Source organism: Suncus etruscus, chromosome 16, assembly GCF_024139225.1.
Source record: "Suncus etruscus isolate mSunEtr1 chromosome 16, mSunEtr1.pri.cur, whole genome shotgun sequence".
Lineage (NCBI taxonomy): Eukaryota > Metazoa > Chordata > Mammalia > Eulipotyphla > Soricidae > Suncus > Suncus etruscus.
Window position 1 is genome coordinate 61,455,171 of NC_064863.1, and position 27,904 is coordinate 61,483,074.

The following is a 27,904-nucleotide window of genomic DNA, read 5'->3' on the forward strand; positions in this document are numbered from 1 at the left end:
CACTAATAAGAATCAAGAGAATATGAAGATAGAAATGAGAAAACTCCAAACTGAAATTTCAGGTCAAATAACAGGTCTGAAAAACTCAGTAGATGAATTGAAGAAAAACATGGTTGAGCTTTCCCATGGATTAACAGCAGCAGAGGATAGAATTAGTACACTGGAAGATGAGATGAATAACAACTCCATACAGCAGAAGAAATTGGAAAAAAGCCTCAAAGCAAATGATCAAACAATAGAAAAATTACTCAAAGAATGGGAACAGATGAAAATAGAAGTCTGTGATAAGCTCAACAGAAACAACTTAAGAATCATTGGAGTCCCAGAGACTCAGGAAGAAAAACATTTCAATTAGTAATATATCAAATGATAAAAATCTAGAAAGAGACAGATCCATAATCTGCTAACAGTTTTTATTGCTACATGCTCCCATTACAACAAACAGCATCAGTAGTGTACACTTTGATAAAAAGAAAATTTTAGCTTAGTAGAAAAGGAAGCTCAAATAACAGAAGTATAACGACTATGTACATCAATATGGGAGGTGTTTGTGCGACCAGTTTTATCTATATTCCCCTGTGGGCCAGACATATGCACATGCAAGCAAACTAGAGAGAATTTTGTTTTGGGAAGTTATCCAGAAAATAAAATTTCTATGAATTTTACTTGTAACTCAGGAATTGTTTTAAGTTCTGGAATTCAATTAATTCATTTGACTTTTACAAGTCATACACAAAGCAGCAGCAATTCTTGAGAAGTATAAACTCAATAAGTAAAGTTGTCAGTTTACCTTGGTTGAGATGCAAACATCTTGCATATTCTATGCTGTGAAAAGCTAATGTGTCTACATTTCAGATTGCATATGTTAGATGGTCAGGCAACATTGAAGAAATAATATGATGAAAATATTTTATTTTAAGGATAATTTATAAAATCTTTCTTTCACATTTTTATTTTTTTCTTTCACATACTTCAAAAGTTTCTAATTCACTATTTCAGGTACCAGCTAGACACCTGTGTCTATACTCTTATGATTTGTTGAAGGGGAACAACTCAGCAAAATTGTATCAATGACACTGAAAATGCAAAATGTTTGCATCACATTAATATTATTTAATTTTAGCTCTTTAATTTGGATGCTGTGGTTTGCTTAAATGTCTCCTCTATACACAGAACAAGCATGTCTTTCTAATTGTATCTCTCTAGCTTACAAAAATATGTCATTAATTAGTGTAAATACTTAGTACATAAAAATACTATCAAGAAAAAAAATCAACTTTTAATAAATATCTTCAATTCTGAATTCTATATACAAGTACTTTACATTTACTCCCTGGAGAGAGCATTTCTGGTTTCACTGTGAGCAAGGTGACCTTTGAATATTAGTACATTATTGCAGTCAAATGCATTGTGATCATAAACATTTGGGTATGAACCACACAGAAAATAAATATTGCAGCCATTGGTTAATATGTTTGTGAATCTGCTTCCAAAATTCCAGAGCCCTACTATAATTTGAATATCAATTCCAGTACAAATCTGCCTTTCTCAGCTATCAACATACAAACAAATAGTCCCCAGAACATTTTCCTTTTGTTATTATTACATAATATATTGAGAGTACCTGTTCATATATGTCAACAATGAAAAAATGAAAAACAACAACACCACTAGAATTTAGACATTTACAGTGGTGCCTTTTGAGGTACTGGTAAAAACTTTTAGTTTTGTCTTGCATAGGCTATTTTATGATTTCTTCTCTGTGATCACAAAGACATTAACAGTTCTATTCCTATTTATTTTAAAAGTGGAAGGTAACAGGTAAGCTGAAATCTATACTACCTAATCCTATCTTTTATTTTTCTAGAACTTTGGGATCACATTGTTGATTAAACCACAGAACAAAATCTGTTGCATTGTGAGTAGCTATAACCCTAAATCTTTGTAATATTCTGCTCTGAAAATCAATTTTTAAATAAGGCAAAACTCAATGACAGGCACCTAGAACATCCAGAAATGTTATATAGTAAACAATCATTTGAGAACACATCTCTTAAAATAATACTGATTTCTGCAATATACAGTATTTACACAACAGCTACAATTTTCTCATACAATATTTCTAATATAGATAAATAGGAATATAAGTCAAAGAATTTTTACTCCATTTAAAATCCTTTTAAGTGTAAACCATGGGCATTTCTTTTTATTTTTCACTGTAACTTTTAAAAAAAAATGCTCAGAGTTCCAATTTCTTTTCTGCTTTACAAGTGACCAACATAATTAGCAACTTAACTTTCCCTCTACAAATTAATTATCTTTGGTGCTTTCTTCTAATTAAATTCTGGGAAATGAGTCACTTCAGAATAAAACAAGGAAGAAAGCAACAAGAAAGTGAACCAGCACTTTTTGTTCTTCCACATACAGACAAAAGATGAGTTGATGATCTGGAGAGATTTTTCATTTTAAACAAACTATATGCACCATGAGGAGGGGAAACTTGTCCACATTTCCCTCTGATTTCTAACCTTTGAGATTCATTTTTTCATCTTTCCAGGGTGGATAATCTTACTGGACGTCTTTTGTCAATAGTCTTTTGATCTCTTGTTGAGGTTCTTGTCTGAGAAGAAGCAACGATGGCATCACTGACTGTGAGAAAGGGTGCAGCAGCCATTTGTGAAGATGAATTGAGGTGACCACTCCTCGTGGGTGGGGAGAGCAGTCTCAGAGTCTTCCTTCCCGTTTGCTGAGATCTCCTCAGGGATAAGGTAGCACCATCTGATTTACTATTGGGTCTAAAAGCAGCATATGCATTTGGACCTCCTACTGAAGAGATCCTACTTGTAGATTTCTTCCTCTCAGCTGGCCCCTCTGACTGATAAGGAACCAAGGATGTAGGCATCATGAGAGATCCAGGGAGGTCACTAGGGTTAAAAATAGCATCATCATGAGGTTCAGCAGCTTCTGGAAGGTAAGGTGGTGGCAAGGTGCTGCTACGCTTGCTACAGGACTCACAACATAACTTGTTATAACCGGGTATGGAACAGTATCGTGCCAGCACCTCCATTTGACAGAATATAGACTTGTCTCCTAAACAAGGCTCATCTGCAAAAATTTAAAAAAAAATTAGATGAACTAAACACAGAAAAGGGATTTAAATTGTTTATGACTATACAGATTTTTTAAAATATCTGCCAGGAACTTCTTATAAGACCATTTGAATTCAAATACAAGGAATTAAGCTTTGGTTTGACCTCTGGTACCACATGGTCCCCCAGCATCGCTCATGGTCACCCTAGAGACTCTTGATATTGCTAAGTGTGGACTTGGAGAAAACAGAACATAAGTAGAGTAGCCAGGAAAAGTTCTGGCATCATAGGGCCAAACTAACACTAGATCTATAGAACCTCTCACTGAACCACTATCCGGGGATGGGTAAGAATCAAGAGAATTCCCAGAGACTCCTGAACTCTGCTTGGGAGGTCTCTCTCTCTCTCTCTCTCTCTCTCTCTCTCTCTCTCTCTCTCTCTCTCTCTCTCTGTCTCTTTCTCTCTTTCTCTCCCCCACTCTCTCTCCTCTCTCTCTCCCTCTCTCTCTCCTTCTCTCCTCTCTCTCTTTCTCTCTCTCTCTCTCTCTCTCTCTCTCTCTCTCTCCCACACACACACACAAATAATGTTAAGATATATTCACTGTTCATGAATTTTGTATTTACTTCCATCTATTCCAGGGCATAGTCTATGTGGAATATCTAAATAATAAATGCAAAAACTCAGAAACTATGGCATTTGCATAATGTACTCACTTAAAATGAATATGCAATGCATATTTCTAGGCAGAGAACTTGCTATGTAACTTAAGAAATGGAAATCTTTTTTCCCATATAATGTAAACAGAAAGAAGAGGTCTGGGAATGTTGCATGCAAGAATCCAAGATTTGATCCACTGCACTGCCATAAAGTGGGCTGTCTCTTTAAGGGCAGAGAAATCTGGTAAAAAGGAACCCCTGGAGCAAGTGGTATGGCATCAGCCTTGCACTTGCTAACCTATAATGGACCGTGGTTCGTTCCCTTGGCGACCCATATGGTCCCCCAAGCCAGGAGGGATTTCTAAGCCTGTAGCCAGGAGTAATCCCTGAGCGTCACCAAGTGTGGCCCCAAAACAAAACAAAACGAAACAAAAAAAGAGGCAGTTGAGGGGGGGGGGCATTAAAAAACCCTAGGTGGAGTTCAACAAGGGTGGTTTTCTCCAGATGCTGATAGCACTTCCTGGATGGCTTTGCTAGAAAACCTTTTGTCTGGACTAGTGGTTTCTGATACACCGTAGCTCCTCCTGCCTTTTCCCTCTCCTCCCTGGTCCTCTCTCTTGAATGATTTCTTGCCTTGGTCACAATCTCAATTCTCTCTCTCACCTTCTCTTTGCCAGGGGATGGCTGTAAGGCCCCTGGCTTTCCTACATTGCCTATTTCCTATTTAACCCAGTTTCCAGAAAAATTTTCCTGTTAGATTCGTGTCTTCTGAGCCTCAGGCAGAAGGCTGTCCCTGATACTGCACCATAAAAAGTAAATTCATTAATAAAATTTAAAATGAGGTGGGCCATTTGGCTGGTCATCAGAGGATTTAAAATCACCAGCATTGGTACTTACCATGTCCATGTCCCATGTTGTGGAACTCCGAAGTTCCTTGAGAGTTACATAGCATGACTTGCTTAAATATTTTCATATGAGGCAGAATAATTATTTAAATTTATATTACCTTTCTGATAAACATCATGAAGAGATATAATCTTTATATCTGAATTATCTTTTTTTTTCAGTGTTGTGATCAAAGGGTCTGATATATAAAAGTTATGTGCTCTATCTCTAAGTCATATCCTTGAGCCTGAATTATTTTTTCTATGCCTATGCCTTTTTTTTTTTTTTTTTTGGTTTTTGGGCCACAACGGCAGTGCTCAGGGGTTACTCCTGGCTGTCTGCTCAGAAATAGCTCCTGGCAGGCACGGGGTACCATATGGGACACCGGGATTCGAACCAACCACCTTTGGTCCTGGATCGGCTGCTTGCAAGGCAAACACCGCTGTGCTATCTCTCCGGGCCCTCTATGCCTATATCTTAACATGAGAAAATGACCTATTCTTTCCATGTGTTTTTTACTGTAGGTCATAGAAGAAGAGCACTTTACTGAACTCTTCCTTCCCTTTTCACTTTGACCTCATAACCCATTCCACGGCTCACTAAAAAATGAGCTATATTATCTCTGAGTCAGAGTTCAGGTGAGAATTCTCTAAGTTGTATGTAAATGTCTGCATTAAACACTGGAGATACCAGTTCACAATCTGCTTCTTAAGGTTAGTATGCACTACAGTGTAGAGAAGAAATGAGAGATAAAATAAGCATGAAAACAGGAAGATACTAATTTTATGTCAGTTTGCCACAGATCAGATGGAAAAGGTTTCCATGCACAGTTACACAATACAATCAATACAGGGCCTATAAAAAGACAGCTATTGAAGCCATTCATTAAAATTAAGAAAGCTTGTTAGCCTTCTCACTCGATGGCCAAATTATTATAAGAAATCCAGCAGAGGTTCTGCATGACGTCTCAAAAGATCATTTGCTTCCTATTGCAGTTTGAGACTCTGAAGGGAATTATTACGTGACAAAACTGTGAAAGAAGTATGTGGCTTTTAAAAATTCTTATAACTAACTTTGGGGCTTAGATTTCTGTGCAAGAGAGTAGCTAAAAATCACTAATATATATGAAAAATAACTAATATAATTATGCCAACTCATCACCTCTATTATAACGGAAACATTTTCCTTTACAGTACAGAAAAGAATCTATTTTTTTTTTTGATTGAACATTAGACATAGTTATAGAAATCACTGTTAAGACCATTAAAGCTTCCTAACAAAGTACTTGGCCTCCTGGAAGAAAGACCTATGTTAGAAAGAAAGACCTATGTCAGGGAAAATAAATTTTGCAGCTTCTAACCTTTAAAGTCTGTACTTTTACCTTTGACTTACATTTTAAACTTTTAAATATGGGTTGGAGCAATTCGGGTAAGGTAGCTTTGCATGTAGCTGACGAGGGTTTGATCTTAGTTCCCCGATACCCACAAAGGAGTTATCAATGTAGCCAGAAGTAAGCACTAAGCATAGCTGGGTGTGGCATCACAAACAAAATAAAACAAAAACAAACAAACAACAAACAAAATACCAACCCAGAAGTTGTTAAATATATTTCCAAAGAATACTGATAAATCTGTATGTCCTTTGTCTCCCTCTCATGGTCATATTTGTAAATGCTAGCATATATTTCAAATTAAAAAAAATTTAAATGATCATTTGAAACCTGACATTTTCTTTAAAAAAAAAAAGGCATTTAATAAAAAATAAAAGGTTGCCCTTTTTTCCTGACAAAAATAAACTATCATTCTGTAGCTGAGAATATTGAATCACTGGCTTACAATAGTAAGTATGCAGGACAAGGGAAAGAACATTTAATAATCCCATATATCACTAGTTTGGAAGAGCAATGTCTGTAACTGGATTTAAGAGAAGATAGCAGTGAGGCAGGAGGTGGGGACAAGAGGAGAGTAGAGAAGAAAGTTTTTTTAGTGTGTTTGTTTCTTGAGCTTTGCTCAGGGCTCAATTCTGGCTCTGCTCTCAGGAATTAGTTTGGGCAGGGTTCAGGGGACCATAAATGGTGATGAAAATTGAACCTGGGTTGTGCTTATATGGTGATGAAAATTGAACATGGGCTGGCCACATAAAAAACATACAGACACCTTATCTACTGGATTACTGCTCCAGCCTCAGGGAGAATATTTGAAACAAGCAATGAAACCAATGAGAGAAAATAAACGAGATCTAACAATAGGAAGGAAAGTTGTAAGAAAGGGAAAAGAGAAGAGGGAAAAGAAAATCATTGAAACAGCAGAGTCACAGGAGCTATGAGAATTTTGGGGAAGGTTCAGAAGATGAGATTGGAGATATCGAGGGTCAGAGAGAGGAGAAACATTAGGCATGGAGAGAATGGGAGAAAAGGAGAGGGTGAAGAGAAAGGACTAGAGGATCCTCAAACCAAGTAAGTTAAAAGAGACAAAAACAAGAGGAAGACAAAAACGAGTGTGAGGGGAAGCTGTTAAGAAATGAAAGACAAAACTAGTGAAGAGATGCTGGAAGAAATGGGAAGAGAGAAGCAAAGACATATGAAATGGATGAAGAGGAAGTAGAAGAGGAATGAGGCTGAAAAGATGTGTAACAGATAAAAGGAGCGATTAATATGCCTGCCAGAAGCAAACAACTTCAAGTCAGAGAGAATAAGATTAGCAAGGACAGTGAATTAGAGAACAAAACAGAGATGCAGAATAAGACAGAAAGATTTTAAAAAAAGTGACAGAAAAAGGAAAAAGGAGGAAGGCTGATAGAAACATATATTTTATTTTTAAATAGAAAATTAATGAAATTAATTTAGCATAGGTGTAGGGTATATATTTACTATCCTTTGGGCCACACAGCATTGCCAAGGTCTTACCTCTGGTTTTGCATTTAGGGATCATATCTGGTGGGTCTTCAGGGATCAGATGTGGTGCCATATTGAACCCAGGACAGCCATACACTATCTGCACTATCTTTCTAGCCCGAGTTGTATTCTTAAATCACCCTGATAAACAAATATAGCTATCATGAAAATAGCTATCATTTTACTTAGAAAAACACTGCTGTGAGTTTTATTTAAATTTTTTATCTAGTCATTGTAAAATTACAAGCTTACTCATGATTGAGTTTCAGGAATACAGTGCTTCAACAGCAATCACTTCCTGCCACCACTGCCCCCGCCGTTGCCTCCCACCCACCAATCTGCTTCTCAAAAAAAATGACTTTTTATTTTTAGTTTTTATTAAGTCTTTGAGCTGAGGTTTATATTACTGTTGTTGATAGGGTTCATAACACTTTACTACATTTCATCACTAACTCCTCCTCTTAATAGAATGCTTCTCACACAGAGATGTTCCCTATCCTATCCCTCAACACCCTCAAGTGGCAGGCTTGCTACTGAATACCAGTTCTCATGTTCATTGTCTTTGGGAATTTGCTATTCTACTATTATGCTTATTTATATCCTGCATATGAGATAGATCATTCTATGTCTATCTTTCTCCCTCTGATTAATTTCATTCAGCAAGATACTCATCAGGTCCTTCCATGTAGCAGCAAATTTCATGACTTATTCTTTTCTTATGGCAAAGTAGTATTCCTTTGCATATATTAGGTTGATTCCAATTTTCTGAGGGACAGTTGTGAACAAAATTATGCTTTAAAATATTTCTTCTCTTTTAGTATTTACATATGGAATTTTCATTATTTGCCATGGACTTTTGCATATTAAATTTGTGGCTTGTCTCTTTATTACATAAAAATTGTGTCTAGGACTTTTTTTAGTCTTTGCGACTTTCTAAATATAGTACATGTCATCGGCAAATAGTGAAAACTTGATTTCTTCTATCTTGATGTCCTTAATATTCTTTTCTTTTCTTGCCTACTTGCTATGGCAACTATTCCAGTAGTATAATAAATAGAAGTAGTAAAAGTGGGTTACCATTCTTGTGCCTTATCTTAGAGGAAAGACATTCAGTTTCCCCCACTGAGTATGCTTGTTAATGACTTTGATTCTGTTGAGGAAAGTTCCTTCAATTTCCATTTTGTTGAGAGCATTTATCTTGTGCTGTATCTTATCAACTGCTTATATATCTATTGATATATAATTTTTCATTGATGTGGCATTTGCTATTATTGACTTGCTTATGTTAAATCATCCTTGGGATAAATCCCACTTGGTCATGGTATATAATATTTTGGATGAATTGTTGGATTCTATTTGCTAGTATTTTGTTGAAAATCTTTGCATCTGTTTCCATCAAGGATATCTGCCTGTAATTATCTTTTCTAGTGGTGTCTGCTGCTTTTGGTAAGGGGATGGTATTTGATTCATAAAACCTTTTCGGGGGGTTCTCTGTTTCTTCAATTTTTTAGAAGAGCTGGAAAAGCTTTGGCAGTAGATCCTTTTTAAAGGTCTGAAGAAATTCACAAATTTATCCATCCAGGCTTTTGCTTTTGGGTAGACTTTTGATTACTGTTTCATTTTCCTTGATAGAGATATGTCTGTTTAGGTATTCTAGATCATCTTGGTTCAACCACGGGAGTTTAAAGATGAACAAGTATATCTGTTTTGCTTAGGTTTTCTTGTTTTGTGGCATTTGGATTCTCAAAGTAATCTCTGATGATACTTTGAATTCTGTAGTATATGTTGTGTATCTTCCCTTTCATAACTGTCTAGGGTTATTAGGGGTCTTTATCTTTGTTTAGTCTTGTTAGTGTTTTATTGATCTTGTTTATTTTTTCAAAGAACTAGTTCTTGGTTCATTAATCTTTCAGATTAATTTTATGAATTACAATTCATTGATTTATGCTATAAGTTTTATTATTTCCTTTTTCCTGCTTGCTTTGGGTGCCTTTTGTTGGCCACTTTTTTAGTTTCTTAAGTTGTACAGTCAAGTTATTTTTGTGGGCTCTTTATTCCTTCCTGATAAATGCTTGCATACCTTTGAACATTCATTTTAGAATGCTTTTGCTGTGTCCCAAGAGTTCTGCTAGATAGTGTTTTTATTCTCGCTTGTTTCTAGGATTCTTTTAATTTCCACTCTTATTCACTGTTTGTTCAATAAAGATCTATTAAATATCTGAGTGTTTGGTTTTCCATTTTTAGGTATTTAATTTTTTATTTCCATTTATTTTTAAGTGCACCATAGTCTAAGAAATAGTTGGTATGATTCCTATACTCTGGCTGTGGAAATATGTTTTGTTTTCCAGAATATGGTATAACCCAGAAAATGTCCCATATGCATTCAAGAATTTGACTTTTTGAAAATGTAAAGCCCTTTTCACAGAACTACCTACATAGATAAATATATATATATATATATATAAATACATATATATCTCTATATACTAAACATCTCTCTTAAACTTCTTCCTTCAAAGCAAATATCCCCTTACTGAATTTCAGTCTAATTGATCTATTGAAATGGTAACAGAATGGATTCCAAATCTCCAACTACTAGAGCATTGCTATCATTGTCTTTCTTCAATTTTATTAGTAGTTGTTTTAAGTATTTTGCTGGTCCCTCATTACATGACCATATATTTAGGATTGTGAGTTCTTCCTGATGTACATATCTCTTGTGCATTAAAAATGACCTGTCTCATAAAATTTTTCAGTCTGAAGTTTATGTTGTCTGATACTATTATAGAAACCCTGGCTTTTAGAGGGAGATGTTTGCTTGAAGAATTCTGTTCAATGTCACTATGTACCTAAAATACTAATGTGAATGATTTGTAATCCACTTTGGTCAAAATAAAAATTATTAATATAAAAAAGAATTGTGTTACAAACTTTGACTTGAAGTCTATGTTTGCTTTGACTATTCTGGTATGTTTCTTACTAAAATACTGCTAAAAATACAATTTTGTTGTTGTTGTTGTTGTTTTGGGTCACACCTGGCAGTGCTCAGGGATTACTCCTGGCTCTACACTCAGAAATCACCCCTGGCAGGCTCAGGGAACCATATGGGATGCCGGGATCCAAAACACTGTTCTTCTGCATGCAAGGCAAATACCTTATCTCCATGCTATCTCTCCGGCCCCTAAAATACATTTTTTTTAATCAATCCTGACACTGTGTTTCTTAGTTGGTATATTTAGTTCATTGATATTGACAGATTTTACTGTCACAGAGCCATCATTCTGCAGAAGTTTGGCATGCTTGTGGGATTTGTCTTGTCTTAATCATCCCTTGAGCTCTACTTCTAAAGATGGTTTTCAGTTTATGTTGCTCTTGAATGTTGTGTAGCTGTGAAAATGTTTATCATTTCTTTAAATCTGAATGAGAGTTTGGCTCGCTCATAAAAAAAAGTATTTTTGATGAGGTGTTCATTTCACTGAATTTTTTAACTATATCCCACACTGTCTTCGAGCCTTGAGTGTTTCATTAACTAAATCCTTTTGTTGTTGTTTATTTTGTATTGTTTTTGTCCACAGCAATCAATAATGAAGGCTTATGACTCAGGAATTTGTCCTGAGTGGTGCTAGGGAAAAATCTGGAATGCTGAGAGTAAAACCTTGGTCATCTGTGTGCAAGGCAAACATACTACCAACTGTACTATCTCACCAGCCTCTACTATAAATCTAAAGAATTCTCCTTTGCATTTAATTTCCTTCTATGATCTTGATGCTTTCAGTATTCTATCTGTATGATATTTAGCATTCTGATTAGAATGTGTCTTGGAGTGTTTTTATTTGGATCTTTTCAGTGGTTATCCTTTGGACCTTATGGATCTGAATGCATGAACTCTTCAGCTTTCGAAATTTCTCAGCATTGATGTCTGATTGTTGCTTCTTCACAGGGTTACCTTCTGTTTCACTGAGACTGTGATGATTTTTATGTTTTTTTTTCTCTCTTGAATTCACCCCAAATTTCTCTAGTCATCTGTGTGCTTATTTTGAGGCTTTTTCCTATTTTCTTTTATTGTCTGGAGATTTTCTGTACCTCATTTTAGATATCACTGAATCTGTTTTCACTCATTGCTTCTGTCCAATTGAGTTCTTCCAATGTGTTTTTAATTTTGCATATCAAGTTTGTTCAATTCTGTCATTTCTGTTTGTAATTTTCTGATTTCTATTTTCATACTCATTCATTCCATTATTTCATTGAACTTGTTAAATACACTAAAATATTCTAGTCTGAATTCCTTTTCAGAGAGATTATAGAGGGTCCTTGAGTCCCCAGGATTACAATCTTTGTTCACTATCAGCAATGTACATGGCATGGCTTTACTACAGTTACTTTTGTTGTCTGGTGTTGTGCTTTTCTACTTCACCCCCAGCACTCCCCTTTGCTGTGAAAAAATAAGGGGATATCTATTGAGGAAGGGATATCATCTTGGCACCTTTGGAAAAAGGCTCTGATTCCTAACTTTTGGGTGGGGCCAGGTTTTGTGGAACATCTATTCTGTGTATGGTGGGCTTCTGTGGTCCTTTCTCACTTTTTCTGTGTCCTGAGATGGGGAGAATGTGGCCTATGGAAGCACTTGGGAATACATTTCAGGAAATGATGCTGACTCCTAATCTTTTTTGAAAATAGCATTCTGAGTGTGATATTTATCAAATTGGCTAAAGTAAATAAATCAGTGATATATTTTAAGGACTTCTGAAAATTTATAGCTTTTACTCTTATGAAGATATAATGAAAATCACAGAGAAGACATTGGTTCCTGATAAACACAAATGGACATAAGTTACATAAACATAACACAGTTTGTATTATCTCCTAATGAAATCTTGGGAAGCTAATGCAGCATGGTAATTAACTAGGATGAAAGAAACACTAAGATAAAAATCAGAATATATTAGGATACTATAATCAAATTTTTTTCATGAAATTAGTTTTTGACAGTCAACAAAAGTTTCCTTTTGTCTAGATAGGAAGTTATCACAGCTTTCCCATAAATACAAAATTTATTTTTTTGAGAATTTAACACCATGGTCAGAGAGGTGAAAATATCTAGTGTCATACCTACCATTACAGGGAGGTAGCTGACAGGTTCTCACAGATTCTGGTTTCTCACCCTCACAATGGTCTCCAGCCCTGCACAGGACCTGCCTGACCTCCGTTCCTTCACCACAGGTTACAGAACACTTAGGAAAAAGAAAAAAAGACTAAAATTAAAGATGTCTAATCCACAGAAACAATTTTCCTTTTTCCCAAAATGTATGGACACAAGCACATATATCCATGAACACATGTTCACACAGCTATGAATTCATGTTTTTTTTTTTTTTTTGTAGATGGTCTACCTTTTATGAGCCAGGGCACAATCCTCTTTACCTGAAAGTTGCAATAATAATTACTGTGTTAAAAGATTATTGTAGAAACAAATGAAGGCTAAAAGTGTCAGTGTATGCAAAGCAACTACACTTGGCACAAAGTAAGAATTTGCTGTAAAGAAGCAATTTTTATTATACATAAATCTTAACACTGTTTACAAGTTATCAATCTTGTGGTATAGAGTTGCTCATTCTCTGACTTTACAGATGAAAATTGACTGACATGCCACATTGGATAACATAATGTCTTTTAATGTCTTTAAAATTATACTTCTCATAAATCGATGTTTTTATTTTTGCGTACACTAGCTGTGCTGAGGGCTATCTCCTAGCTTAGTGCTCAGAGATCCATTCCTGGTAGAGCTCAGGGTGCTGGAGATTAGCTCAGGTCAGCTGTGTGCAAGCCAAGTGCCTTATCTGCTGTATTATAACTCCATCCTTAAAGCACTCAATTTCTTCAAAAAAATGTGTGCATAGGAAAGTCAAACACTAGACGGCATATGGTTAACATAAGCATCAAAACACTGAGTCATCCAATCACCAACTAACATCATTTGGACAGGCACACACACTTTATTTACAGGGAGGGGACACATCCAGGGCTTACTCCTTGTCTTGTGTTCAGGAATCATTCTTGGCAGTGCTTGGGAGTGGGAGGGCACATCAGGTACTGGGATCAACTCTCTGCTGGCTACTACAAGGCAAGCATTCTACCTATTTACTGTACTAAAGTAGGGTACTAAAGTAGCACAGACTCTAAAATACACATTTTTTTTTAAAGAAATGTGTCAGCTAGAAAGTCAAAAACAAGAGACCTAATAATTTGCTATAAAGGACACTATAAACTTATAGAGGTAGGTTCTTTGATTCTGGAATGCAGAGAAAGAACTACAGAAAAGGTACCTACTGGTATTTTGATCCTAGAAATGAGCCTTGGTAAATAAGAAGATATTAGATGAGAAGAAGGGGATGGAAAAAATAATCAAATTCTAGGAGATACAAACTTTTGTGGTAAGTTTACTCATATTGTCAGAGTTGAAATGCAAAATAAAATTTATTCAGAGCCTCCTGTTTGGAGTTAAGGACTGGAATTTATCTTCTATGAATAATGAAGTCCACAAAAGTATTAAAAGGCCAGTCTCTGTGCCTTTCCACTCCTTTGTGCAATAAATCACTCAAACAAAGTTTGCCTTCACCAATTAATTTTACATGCAATGTTTATAAAATATATTTTATTTTATATTAATACTTCCAGGAGCTTAATGACAACAAAATGTGACAGCTTCTTTATTCACACAAATAATATTTAAGATATAGTAAAAAATGCTCCATATGTTTACATATATGCACATGAATGACATACAAAAGTGAACAGCAATCACACACTCACCTCATTCCAGGGCCCTGTTTTCCACTGTGCTGGGCAAGACATTCTATTACAAGGCCGGCGGCTCTCAGGACGGTCACCCACACAGTACTTGCTGTGAACAGAGCGGTTCGTTCCATCATGGAGTGGCTGAAGACAGCGAACAGTGCGAAGCTGATAGCCAGAACTCCCACAGGTTTTGGTACAGTGCTCCCACTCCTCTGCAGCCCAACTGAAGGTGTGAGAGATCAAAAATCAACATTGTTACTGGGACAAATATATGCGCACCTTTCACACTGCAAGTCTAACCTTTTTGGCACTCTGGTGCAAAACCAAATGGGGAACATTATAGTTCCAGAAATAGTTTCTGAAAAATAAGTGAATCCTTAAGTGCAAATGTCTAAGAATACTTTTAATAAATGATAGGCATGACATTATTATTGTTATCATTATTATTATTATTGTGTTGTAGTCACACCCATCAGGCTTTACCCTGACACTATCATTTTAATGCCCAAGTATTGATTCAGCTCTTAGTGGCTCTAAAAACTATCACCTTTTTTAAAAGAATTGTCTAGGAAGGATTTTGAAACTCATCTTAAGGTTGCCAGGATAGGCAGAAATAATACTACTTTTCAGTAACTCATGACTAATGACTTTAAATGTCTAAAAGGAAATAAAACAGGAATCTACATGGTGCTTGCCAATATAAATAAATTTGGTTGTGGTTCTCATTTGTTTGAGGTCATATCTGGTGATGCCAAGGGGTTACTCCTGGCTGGGCATTCAGGGGACCATATGAGATATCAGTGACCAAACTTAGATAGCCACATGTAAGGCAAGCATCCTACCCACTGTACTATTGCTCGTGGTCCCAATAATTTTTAAAAATTAAAATCCCAAGTTCAATCATGTTTTAACATTCTGAGATGACTGCTTCACGGTTGTTGCTGAGAAGGCTACCTGACATATCCAACATTTCTAAAAATTCAGTTCTTTCTCTGAATGCAAGTGGGTGTAAAAAAATACTGTTCACCTGGATTTTGGTTAAGTGTGTAGCTGCTTCCATAAATGTGCCTGAGAGAAATATTTCCAAAGATATATTATATATTTATATTTATTATGATTTTTTCAACATATATAGAGTACTAAAATATAACCATGTTAAAGTCTTGGCATATTAGGTATTTATATTGTAATCATGGTGCTTAAATAGAGATATTATTTGAAAATATTAGGAATTTATAAAATAAGATTGCTCTAACTTACAAAACTTACAGTTAAAAGTATTTTACTAAGTAAAAATTTTTAATCAGTTTTAAGTACTCCTAATAGTGACTCGTAGGCAGATATTTTCTGTACACTTCTCTGTTAAGTGAATGAGTTCACTTCACTGTTAAGACACTTCTGGTTACCTTTATTCCTTCCTGAAATCCCACAAATAATAATTAAATAAAATTATAAATTAAATAATAAAAATATAAAATTATAATTAAATAATAATTAATCAGTATCCAGTAAAAGTATAGATGGGAGAAAATAATGCTGAAACCTCAGGATTGATGGAAAATATGCCAACTGTTAGACTTCCCGAACCTTACTGCATGGGATGATCACCCTTTCTCTTTCCCAAAGAAAAATTAAAATATATCTTTGTAGATAGTGACCCATGATTTTAAATAGTGGATAAGAAAGATAGACAAAAAAGCAGAGGACTATTGTTTAGCAAGTAGGGTGCATGCCTTGCCAGTAGCTGATCCGGATTCAATCTCTACCATTACATATCATTCTCCAAGACATGTTAACAGTGATCCCTGAGAATATAGTTAAGAGTAAGCCCTAAGTTTTTTGGTATTTTTTTAAACCAAGAGTAAGACTTGGGGAGAAAAGAGATGAGAGAGTATTGAAAGCAAGAGGATATGACCACAGATCATAAATTCCAAAACTCCATAACTAGTTTATAGGTTCCTAGGTAGGAAATTAATTTTGATCTATAATTGTATAATACATATGATAATTACATTCATATTCATAAATCCCTAGTTATAAAAATAATTAAGGGGTTTTTGTTACCCTAAATGAAGTAGTATACCTAGCTCACAACAAAATGAAGTCTATTAGAAAACAAGACTTAAACAAGTAAGCTTCTAAAAGTCCTTGAAACACTGTGCTTTGGGCCAGAGAGATAGTTCATTGGGCAGAGCTATGAATTGGGATGGGGAGATCTGGTTCAATCCCTAATTCTATATGGTCCCTCAGTCACTGATAGGAGTAACCACTAAGAATTGAACCAAGAGTAGGTCCTAACTACTGACCGATGCTGGTTGTGTTCCAATAAACAAAAACAAAATTTAAATAAATGTCCTCACAATATTATTATTTGTTTGTTTGAGAGACACATATAACTGTGCTCAAGGCTTATTCCCGGCTCTTAGTTCAGGTATCTCTTGCTATGGCTCATGGGAACATAGTGATGACAGTTATTGAACAGGTTTGACTGCTTGCAAGGCAAGAATCCTACCCACTATAATACTTTTCTAGCTCGCCCAAGTACACTATAATCTATATATGAACATCCACATGTAGACATAGAAAACTTGTAACATAAATGGAGGGAGAAAAAAACCTAAAAGAATTATTATATGAACATAGAAGCAATTTTTTTAACATTCTAGAAAAGATAATAGATATAGGTCTCAAAAATAAGAACTTAATGCCTTGGGAAAAGGAACATTCAAAGAATGAAACAGAGATCTTAGAAAATACAGCTCTCTTAGTATTAATAACATAATTGCAAAAATTGGAACCTTGAGGGGGCTGGAGAGATTGCATGGAGGTAGGGCATTTGCCTTGTATGCAGAAGGACGGTGGTTTGAATCCTGGCATCCCATATGGTCCCCTGAGCCTGCCAGGAGTGATTTCTGAGTGTAGAACCAGAAGTAACCCCTGATCGCTGCTGGGTGTGACCCAAAAACAAAAAACAAAAACAAAACAAAAAATAGAACCTTGAATAAATAGAGAAGTAAGATGAGAGAAAAATAAAAATAAAATTAAAACTTTCTAGAAAGATTTTTATAAATACTAGATAGAAAGAACACTGGAAAAAGTTTATTCTCAAGGAAGATATGAAAAAAATCCCAGAACTAAAATAATATATTTTTGTTCTTTTATATATATATGCCACATCTGGCTCTGTTCTGTTGCTCACGAACCACTCCGGGTAGAGGTTGGGGGAGTGGAAAATATGACATGATTGGGCTTGAATTTGGGTGAACTGCATGCAAGGTAAAAGCCTTACCTCCTGTACTATCTCTTTAGACATGAAAGATATGTTTTAAAGTATGGAAGCCCATAGAATAATTGTTGAGGACAGAAAAAAAGCATTAAGACAATTTCTGTACCAAAGGAACTAAAATTTCAAGATAATAGGTACCAAAATAAGATATTAAAAGTTATAGATTTTTTCGAGGACCATAATAATGCAAAAATCCTAAAATTCATCAAATCTAAAAGAAACACAATCATGAAGCTGTTTAGAAGTTTATGCTGCTAAAATAATGTAAACTGATATTTCTATAACTTAATAACTATTAAGATATTCAGTTCTCTGGGGACAGAGCGGTGGCGCAGCGTAGGGTGTTTGCCTTGCAAGCAGCTAACCTAGGACAGACCACAATTCAATCCTCCTGCGTCCCATATGGCCCCCGAAGCCAGGAGTGATTATTGAGCGCATAGCCAGGAGTAACCCCTGAGTATCACTGGATGTGACCCAAAAACCAAAAATATATATGTATATATTCAATTCTGGAAGTATTGTGGAAGGTAGAATTAAGGGTAGTGAAGTGGGCCGGAGAGATAGCATAGAGGTAAGGCATTTGCCTTTCATGCAGGAGGTCATTGGTTCGAATCCCGGCGTCCCATATGGTCCCCCGTGACTGCCAGGAGCAATTTCTGAGCCTGGAGCCAGGAATAACCTCTGAGCATTGCCGGGTGTGACCCAAAAAAACCCATAAAAAAGAAAAAAAAAAGGGTAGTCAAGTGATTTCAATTTAGAACGCTAACTTGGTATACTCCAGAAGAAATTTAATATACATAAACCTAAAATCTCTCCATCTCTCAAACAAAAACCATCAACAAATAGAAGCAAAGTTGATTATTTTGAGAGACAGAAACAAGCAGTTACAAAATACCAGCAGAAGCATACATATTAGGTGAATGTTTGCTCCTTCATTTCTTTTGAAGAGTGTGAATATGATAAATAGCAGGATATTATAGTTTTATAAAATCACTATAAAATGATTAAATCAGTGTGACCAAGTTTTCATGTATTAGTTTTCGACTTATTGACATTTAAATGCTCATAATTTTGTCATAAGGATTTGATTATTAGAATAAATGCTTACACAGGATGTGTACACTCTTGAATGTTGCACATTCTTCTAATAGGTTTTGGCTTTTTGCTGGCCTCACAGAAGTTGCGATGGACCATTTTATTGTCACTTTTCCTACGACATCCATATTTGGTGTATTGAAAACCTGGAGGGAAAATACAATCATTTAGCTCTGGAGACCACAAAATAAGCTAGGTACTATTTTAGGCTCTGGTTTCATAAATAAAATTTAAATATTTTATATATTTAGAGTCTATGTTTAACACATAATAAATTATTAAAGTATAAATTGCATACTTGAAAATGAACACTAAAATATGCAGACTAGAGAGAAAGAGCTCATAGAGCCACCCTGACATTACCCAGTAGATGACATATAAACAACATCTCTGTAGAGGGCAGCAAAGGAATATTGAAAAAAGCAAAGGTCTCTAACAATGTACACACAGCAAAGAACACTTATTTAAACTCAAAATTGAGCTGCTATATAACCCAGAATCCAACTTTCGGGTATATATCCCCAGGACATAAAAATATCTATCCAAAGGGATGTATGCACACTGCTATTCATTTCATTACTCAGTACAATAGCCTTAAGACTCGGAATCAACCTAGATGTCCAACAACAGACTAGTGGATCATGAAGATGTGGTACATACTATGTAGCTGTAAGGAATGACACAGTTATGCACTGCAACATGGATGGAACTGAGAAGATATTATGTTAAATGAAGTTATCCAGAAGAAGAATAAATACAATGTGAGATCACTAATATGTAGTATTTGGAATAACTGCATGAAGAAACGCAATGGTCTAAATGGGAGTTGTGTTAAACACCCCTAGCCCCAAAGTACAAAAGGAAAGGAAAGAATCTGAGTGGAAGAGGAGAAACAGAAATATAAAAGGATGGAGGCCAGGAGTCAAACCGTCTCAGGTGCATTGGTAGTGTTAAAAAAGAACAGAACTAAATATCTATGACAAAGGCAAACAACAATAGAATCAAGAGACTCAGACTTTAACAATCTAAACTTAAAACGGGCCTCTTAGATTGGCAGACTGGTATGGGAGTGGGGGATGCTATGTCACTTGGGGAACATTGATAGAGGGAGGTGGACACTTGTGATGGGATTGGCCCTGATTCACTGTATGTCTGAAACCCAACTATGAAGGACTTTGTAAATAACAATGGTTGTAAAAAAAAAGTAAAGTCTCAATACTTACTTGAGCAGAATCTTTAACTTAAAGTAATACTGGGTAAAGAAGAAAAAGCACCGCAGTATTGGAAGCAAAAGAAATTACATACAGAAAACTGAAAGTCACTTTAAATGATTGCAAGCATCATGTTTAAAGGAGTTGGGAAATCATATTAAAGCCTTAAAAGCCAAACACATGGGGCCGGAGCAATAACGCAATGATAAGGTGTTTGCCTTGCATTTGCTGACCCAGGACGGACCTGGGTTCCATCCCCAGAGTCCCATATAATCCTCCAAGCCAGGAGCGATTTTTGAGCACTTAGCCAGGAGTATCCCTGAGCGTCACTGGGTGTGGCCACCAAACCAAAAACTAAAAAATTAAAAAATCCAAACACATATTTGTGTTTTTCACTGCAGGATATTATTTATATTTATATTTGTATATATATTTATATCAACTTTGACATTTATAATTAAATATTTGAAAAATATATGTAAATATATTTTAATTATTTATTTTTAAAAATTATGTAAAAGAAGACACAATGAACATTTGTGTGCCCTGCATATGGGTTAATTTTGTGCTGCCACTATATTTGATGATATATTTAAATATATACATTTATTAATTATATTGTGTGTTTATATAGTATGAAGTGATATAAAGTTATGTTGAACCAATTTAGTGTAAATTGCTAACAATCTATTCTTTCACTTCTAATTATTTTAGCATGTAACTCATAACAATTATTTTATGTAAACAGAATCTAACACCTAATGTAAAAAATTTAACATAAATATACAGAACAAAGTTAAAACTTATTACCTGGGGCTGGGGAAATATTATAACGCGTAGGGTGTTTGCCCTGTACACCACCAACCTAAGACTGACCTGAGTTTGATCCTTTGCACCCCACAGAGTTACCTGAGTAATTTCTGAGTGCAGAGCCAGAAGTAAGCCCTAAGCATCACTGAATGTGACCCAAAAACTAAAGAACAAAACAAAACTTATCAGTTGCCCCTATAATGTTCTTCAGAGTACTATTTTTCCTACCAAGTATTATGCATTGTTTTTTATCAGTAGTTTCTGAGTTCCTTTGTTTTAATGTTTTTAAGACATAGGCCAATTGTTATTTTATAAAAATCTCCTATAATTAGGGTTTAAATAGTTTCATAATGCTTAAGTTAGTCATATTTCCAAAAATGATAACTAAATGACTTGACTTCTAAAAAACACATTAAGGACTAAAATACTTTAAAGATTAAAAAACTTTAATCAGAGAAATATAATTCTACTCATTCACTTATTTAAGAAGAAAAGAAACCTGTAAATAAAAGAAGAAAATAATCAAAATTAGCTGAGTAGCTGATATTTTATAATGCTTTTCCAAAATTGAGAAGGAAGCCTACTGAGGAAGGAATATACGTGATAGATATTAAAAAGGTCTACCTGACAAATCCTATGACCAAGTAGATCTTGAAGGTACAGTAGAAGGACAGATACAAATTATAGAAGCATAAATATCTTATAAAGAATAAAGTATTATTTATAATACTTAAAAACACATATGTCCTCTACCCCAAAAATCACTTTTTAAATAATATCTTTAAGCTTAAAATTATGAACTTAAATGTAAAAACTCATGAAAACTTTATATTTTATAATATGACTCATTACAAGTATGTATGAATTATTTGCCCAAGAAATTCTTATTATGAATGTTTCATTTGTTCTCAAGTAGTATTGTTGTGACAGCCCCTCACTTTCTGCCTTTGGGGAGGAATCTATCTAAATCAGCTCAGTTTGGGAGCATTTGCTCTTGAGAACTAGAAGAAGGATAATGGAGGATACTGAGAATCTGTGAGAATAGCTTGTTAAATTTCCCCTAGAGAGAGCAGAGAGGCAGCATAAAAGTATGTACTTAGAAGTCTAACATCTTGAGTTTATATTTTAAGGCTTGAGAAAATTCCTGTGCTTTCATTTTCTTATCAGCTCTAGGGTAATAGTACAAATCTCAGAAAACCGCTGTGGACTTTAATGCATTAATACATGAAGCATTTCAACCGAGTACAACTAGTAGCTTATTTCTTATTAGAAATAATAAAAAAAGAAATGCAATAATTTTAAGTAAAGATGGGGAAGAAGAAAGGTAAATTTCAGAGGACACTAATATAGGACAATAAGGAAGGAGTAAAATCATTAAGAGTACCACTGTTTGAATGTTAGATGTAAATAATCCCAAGGACAAAAACATGACAATTTTAAAATCAACCATTGTTCTGAACTGATTCCTATTTTTTGTATATTCTAAGATCAAAATGCTATACAATTACAGTTTGGTTGCTATATTTCTGACTTTGATCTCAACTGAAGATAATCAAAGACAATTGTCAACTGAAGAGGATCTGAGGTAGAAGCAGAAAGATTGATGTTGTATAAATGACACTGTAATATAATAAATAAGTTCAACTATTACCTCCACCACAGGGTTTGGAACACTGAGACCAGCTCTTCAAAGCCCACTCAAAAGTGTCTAATTCTTCCTGGATGACATTGTTGTTGTTGATTGTAGGTGCAGAGTCTTCATGGATGATATATTTATATGTCAGGCTAGAGCGGGTATCATTCTCCTGAGGTATAATCTAATATATACATGAAATAGATATGCAAATAATTCAAAAGAGTTTGAACCCAGATTCATTAGTCTCTAAAATCCCACCACCACTTTCAAGTTCTCTCCACTATTGTCAAATTCCTTCCCACCACTCATCCTGTACCCCGGGCCACGATTTTTACAGGCACATTTTAAAGTTTGCTTCCTGAAGTTTGATTATAATTATTTCAATACTGTGGACTCTAGTTTTGATATAAAACTATATCACACCTCTATACCCAAGTCCTGTTGACACTCCTCTATACCCACATCTACTTGACCCCTACCTCTCATTGTTTTCCATCTGTTTATTTTTATTTCTCCCCTCACTTTCTTTCCTTCTCTCTAGTCTATGGGGTAAAGGGTATTCTAGGTATCCCCCCCAAAAAACTTGTGAACTATATTCTGAGATACTTCAACAACTGCATGAAAGAATAAGAAAGTCTGTTCTTCCCATTTAAGTCTTAATGTAACTAAGGCCATGGCTAAGAGCAATCTTATAGCTTGAGTCTTAACAAGGTTTAAGCTGGTCCTACATGTTTTACCTACAAACTAAGAGAAAATGAAAGTTGCTAATGTATATTGACTAATATGTTATGTAACATAAGCAGGCCTCAAGGGATAGGAGGAAATGACAGTGTAAACAATTGCCAGTTAGAACAAAACTGAAATGAAGTCTCCAATGAAGATAGCATAGTTCCCTAAAAATGATCAATTACAATATATAAGGTACAACTAAAAGAAAAGTTTTTAAGAAATAGTAGAATAAAAACCATAATTGAAGTGGGAGTTCACAGTTCATAGAAGATGTCAATATGAACACAGAGACCAAGGTTATAAAGAAAACGCTAAACATAAAGAACAAAAATAAACAGAATATAATCACAGATTAATAATAAACATAATAATAATAAACAATAAACATAAAAACTGGTCTACAGTACTGAGCCTACCCTGGTGAGATGATGTCTAAGGGCATAGTAATAAGATAATTGTAGAAGGAATTAAACACTCTAGGGAAGGATGTGGTGCCAGACATGGTATGCGTGAAACCCTATTATCAATACTATCATAAATCACCAGTGCCTCAAATATTATTTAAAAAACTCTTGGAATTTCTAGAAAAGAATTAGCATCTGACATGCAAATTTAACAGGATAATCCCACTGAATAGGACATTGCATAAAAGTGAGTCCACTGCAATTCCACAGAAATGATTCGATCTCAAGGAGAATAAAATAAAAAATAATAAATAAATAGAATAGAATAAATAATAAAAAGAATGATAAACTGCTCCAGAGAGATGCCTCAATAGGCTTAAGCACATGCTTTGCATGTGGAATATTTAAGTTCAATCCATGAAACTGCATGATTCTTCTAGCATCAGGAATGACCTCAAAGGACAGAACTGAGTGCACCTTTGAGCACCATCAGGTATGGCACAAAAATAAAATTAAGTAACTAAACAACATGTAAGTGATTTATAAGAACAGAGAAGACCTATGGCATTGGTGAGGAATATAACAAACTTGAACACATCACTGAATAAACCTACATAACTAGGTGCATAGTTAACATCAAGTAGGATGCATAACAAGAATACCACACACTATCCAAATCACTGACAACTAGCTGTGTAACCAAATCAAAACCAGAGGATAGTAAAGTCTTCAAAAAGACCCAGAGAAAACAAATGTATACAGAGAAATGAGATCAATCAGGATGCCATTATAAATTACGAGCATAGAAAACAAATATTACATCATCAAAAGATGAGCTTTATCTATCCTTTATTTCTTTGCAGCAGGCTAATTCCCTTTGTTCTAATGCCCACTGAGATCAAATGTAAATGCTAAATATCCTGTTGTTTGTCCTGTTGTCCAAACAAGTCAATCTCCAGTTGTTTACAGTTTTCTTTCTTTTTTTTTTTTTCATTTTTACAGTTTGCTTTCTTTGTATGTCCCTAACAGATCACACTCATTGGTTTGTGGTTTTAACAATTCCAAATGGCTACTGCCACTCTTCAGAGCTTTCCAATGTGCTATAAGCTTGTATCATCATCATCCACTCTAATGAATTCTCCCAAAGGAGAATCCTTGCTTTTTTTCTCCTTCCTGATCACAGCCCACCTGTACACTGGCTAAGGTATTATTCAAGTAAACCTTGTATGCTTTATGCTACCTCAGGGATATATGTGTGTGGTGTAATCAAAACATCATATTTTGTGATAACTCTGCAAATTCTCCAAACGCCATACAATAATATAAAAAAAAAGTACAAAAAGAAATCATGAGAGAAAGAGAGAGAGAGAGAGAAAGAGAGAGAGAGAGAGAGGAGAGAGAGAGAGAGAGAGAGAGAGAGAGAGAGAGAGAGAGAGAGAGAGAGAGAGAGAGAGAGAGAGAGAGAACACGGATAAGAACTTGCTTTACAAGCTGATCCTGGTTTTATCCCTGGGTACCATTTGTGGTCCCCTGAGCATTGCCTAGAGACTTCTAACCAGAGTCAAGAGTAAAGCATAGTACTGTCAAGTGTGACCCTTTCCCCTCAAAAAAGAAAATTAGCAAACTCAAATTTTATATCTTGTAAAATCACTACATAAGAACGAAGGTAAAATAATATTTTGAGAAAATTAAATGCAAAGAGAACATCTAAATTTCATACATAAAAAAGAATACTATATAGTCAGGTTTATTGGGAGAAATAGGAGCATCAGAGATGGTAAATATGACTGAATAGTAGAATTCTAGGGGCTTTTATTTCTTTAACATATAATATGATTTCTGGGCCCGGAGAGATAGCACAGCGGTGTTTGCCTTGCAAGCAGCCAATCCAGGACCTAAGGTGGTTGGTTCAAATCCCGGTGTCCCATATGGTCCCCCGTGCCTGCCAGGAGCTATTTCTGAGCAGAGAGCCAGGAGTAACCCCTGAGCATCACTGGGTGTGGTCCAAAAACAAAACAAAACAAAAAAACAAACAAACACAAAAAAAACCAAAAAACATATAATATGATTTCTAAAGCAAAATGTCATAAAACTCTTACTGAGTTTATAAAAGTGCATGTAATGAAGTATGCGATAAAGTTGCACAGAATAATCAGGAGCATAGCAATAGAATTATAAATAATGAGCAATAAATATTCAATGTTAATTGTAAAAAATTTTTGATAACTGAATTATAAAGTTATATAATAAAATAAGTTAAGTCAATAAAATAACATACCAAAACAATGACTGGATCATGTAATGGTCCATCAGTGTGAAGAGTTTCAATGTCATCTTCAATGGTATAATCCCATTCCACACCAAGATCTATGAAGGTTCGTGATTTGGCTTCCTCCCCTTTGCCATTCAAAATATAGTGGCCCGTAGCCTGGTTCTTAATAGCTAAAGGAAGGAATATGTGTAACTGACAATTTTATTTGACCATATTATAGCTCTGATTATCCCCTTTTATGTTAAAAAATATCTGTTTATTAGCACTAAAACAATTAAATTAATTGTGCTTTTCATATGACTGTTTCCTCACTGGATATTCAAAATCCTTAATAAATATTCCTATCCAGTAAAAAAATAAATGACAAAAGACAAAAACTGGAGCCAGGATGTTCCCCTCTCCTGCCTCTGCTCTTCCTCCTAAAACCAAAGATTTCTTTACCCTCCTTCCTAAAAACACCTCTGAACTCTAGAATCTCACCGATAACAGGGTTTAGGGAAATAACTCAAAGAGCTCGATCTCATACTTTTGTGCACAGGTCATGAATTTGATTCCAAACACTACATTCCCCACCTCCACCAGCACCTCCAGGTATGTTCTTAGTGGTCCTCAGTACCATGCAGTCAATCACTGACCTCTCAGAGAAAAAAAATAGAAAAAATGGGCAAATATCCCCATTTTGAGCATACCATCAAAGGATCAATTGCTTCTAACCTACTATTAATCACTGATGGCAGAGTAGCCTATATGTAATATGGTTTATTATTGTATATCACTTTCAAATTAGTAAAAAAAAATTTTTTTTGGTTTTTGGGCCATACCTGGTGACACTCAGGGGTTACTCCTGGCTCTGGGGACCATATGGGACACCGGGAATGGAACCCAGGTCTGTCATGGGTCAGCCACGTGTGCGGCCTACTGCTCAGTGCTATCGCTCCTACACCCCCTTCCAAGTTAGTCAAAATATTTTAAGTACCTGTGTAGCAGAACTAATTAATAACATGCATAGTCAATATATACTAGCTCTTATAGTTTTAAAATTACAAGACCATATCAACAATTTAATGTGACCGAAGAAAACTTCTTATTAAATATAGAATTTTTATTCAACATAAATTAAATATGGAATTCTCTATAAAATTAAATAATTCCTTTAAGGATTAAACGTAAACAGAATTTGGGGTTTGGAGGTATGTATTGGCATATAGTAAATATGTTAGAAAATAAAATGTCGTAAATTATTTCCATTCTTAAAAATGTATTTTAAAAATCCAGTAACTTCAAAATACCAATTATTCCTTTGAATAGTTAAGATAGTATAATTCTCTTGAGGATAATTTTTTAGCTTCACTGTGTGTATGCTTGGTTATGGTGATTGAAGTCAGAGCTTCACATTCACAAGGCAAATGCTCTGCTGTTAAGAGATAATCATTTAAATCCAAAAATTAAAAAATCAATACTGAAGATAGTATGACTGACTGCTAGACTGGTAGAGAAGCTAATAGTGAATGTAAGGTAAAAACTAAAAAAAATACATAATTATATAAATATCATAAAACAATTTACTTTTAAAATCACACATTAAGATTAATTAGCCGGGGCTGGAGAGATAGCATGGAGGTAAGGCATTTGCCTTTCATGCAGAAGGTCATTGGTTCGAATCCTGGCATCCCATATGGTACCTCGAGCCTGCCAGGAGCAATTTCTGAGCATGAAGCCAGGAGTAACCCCTAAGAGCTGCCGTTGTGACCCAAAAACCAAAAAAATGAAGATTAACTTGCCAAGAACCTGATAGTACAGTGGATAAGGCACTTGCCTTGCACGTGGCCAACCTGGCTTGAATCCCTAGTATTTCATCACTACTGAGCCCTAAAAGGAGTGAATCTGGGTGTGGAGCCAGGAGTAAGCCCTGAGCAACACTATGTGTGGACCCAAAACAAACAAAAAATAATTTGTCAAATATTTATGAGGATGATACATGATGCTTGAGTTTCAGAAATCTTGGTGCTTAGGTTAAAAACATGTGTAATGTTTACACTTACAAATATACTTTAAAAATAATTCCTTCAAAACGTATCTACATGATTCTTTAACAAAGAAAAGAATCTTCAACTGGAAGTCATAAATATTTATGTAATGTATC

The 27,904-nt window shown here is 35.1% G+C and overlaps 1 protein-coding gene across 1 annotated transcript in view; it reads right to left on the reverse strand.

Annotated features, from left to right (window-relative positions):
* Positions 1-2,269: 2,269 nt before the first annotated feature.
* Positions 2,270-27,904, reverse strand: part of ADAMTS3 (ADAM metallopeptidase with thrombospondin type 1 motif 3) — a 248,726-nt gene continuing 223,091 nt past the window's right edge. Inside the window, exons 17-22 of the mRNA XM_049789927.1 lie at positions 25,768-25,931; positions 22,372-22,537; positions 18,713-18,845; positions 14,334-14,541; positions 12,637-12,754; positions 2,270-3,105 (exon numbers count right to left, since the gene is read on the reverse strand). Of these exons, the coding sequence (XP_049645884.1) occupies positions 2,546-3,105; positions 12,637-12,754; positions 14,334-14,541; positions 18,713-18,845; positions 22,372-22,537; positions 25,768-25,931 (1,349 nt within the window). The 3' untranslated portion in view covers positions 2,270-2,545. The remainder of the gene's footprint in view (positions 3,106-12,636; positions 12,755-14,333; positions 14,542-18,712; positions 18,846-22,371; positions 22,538-25,767; positions 25,932-27,904) is intronic.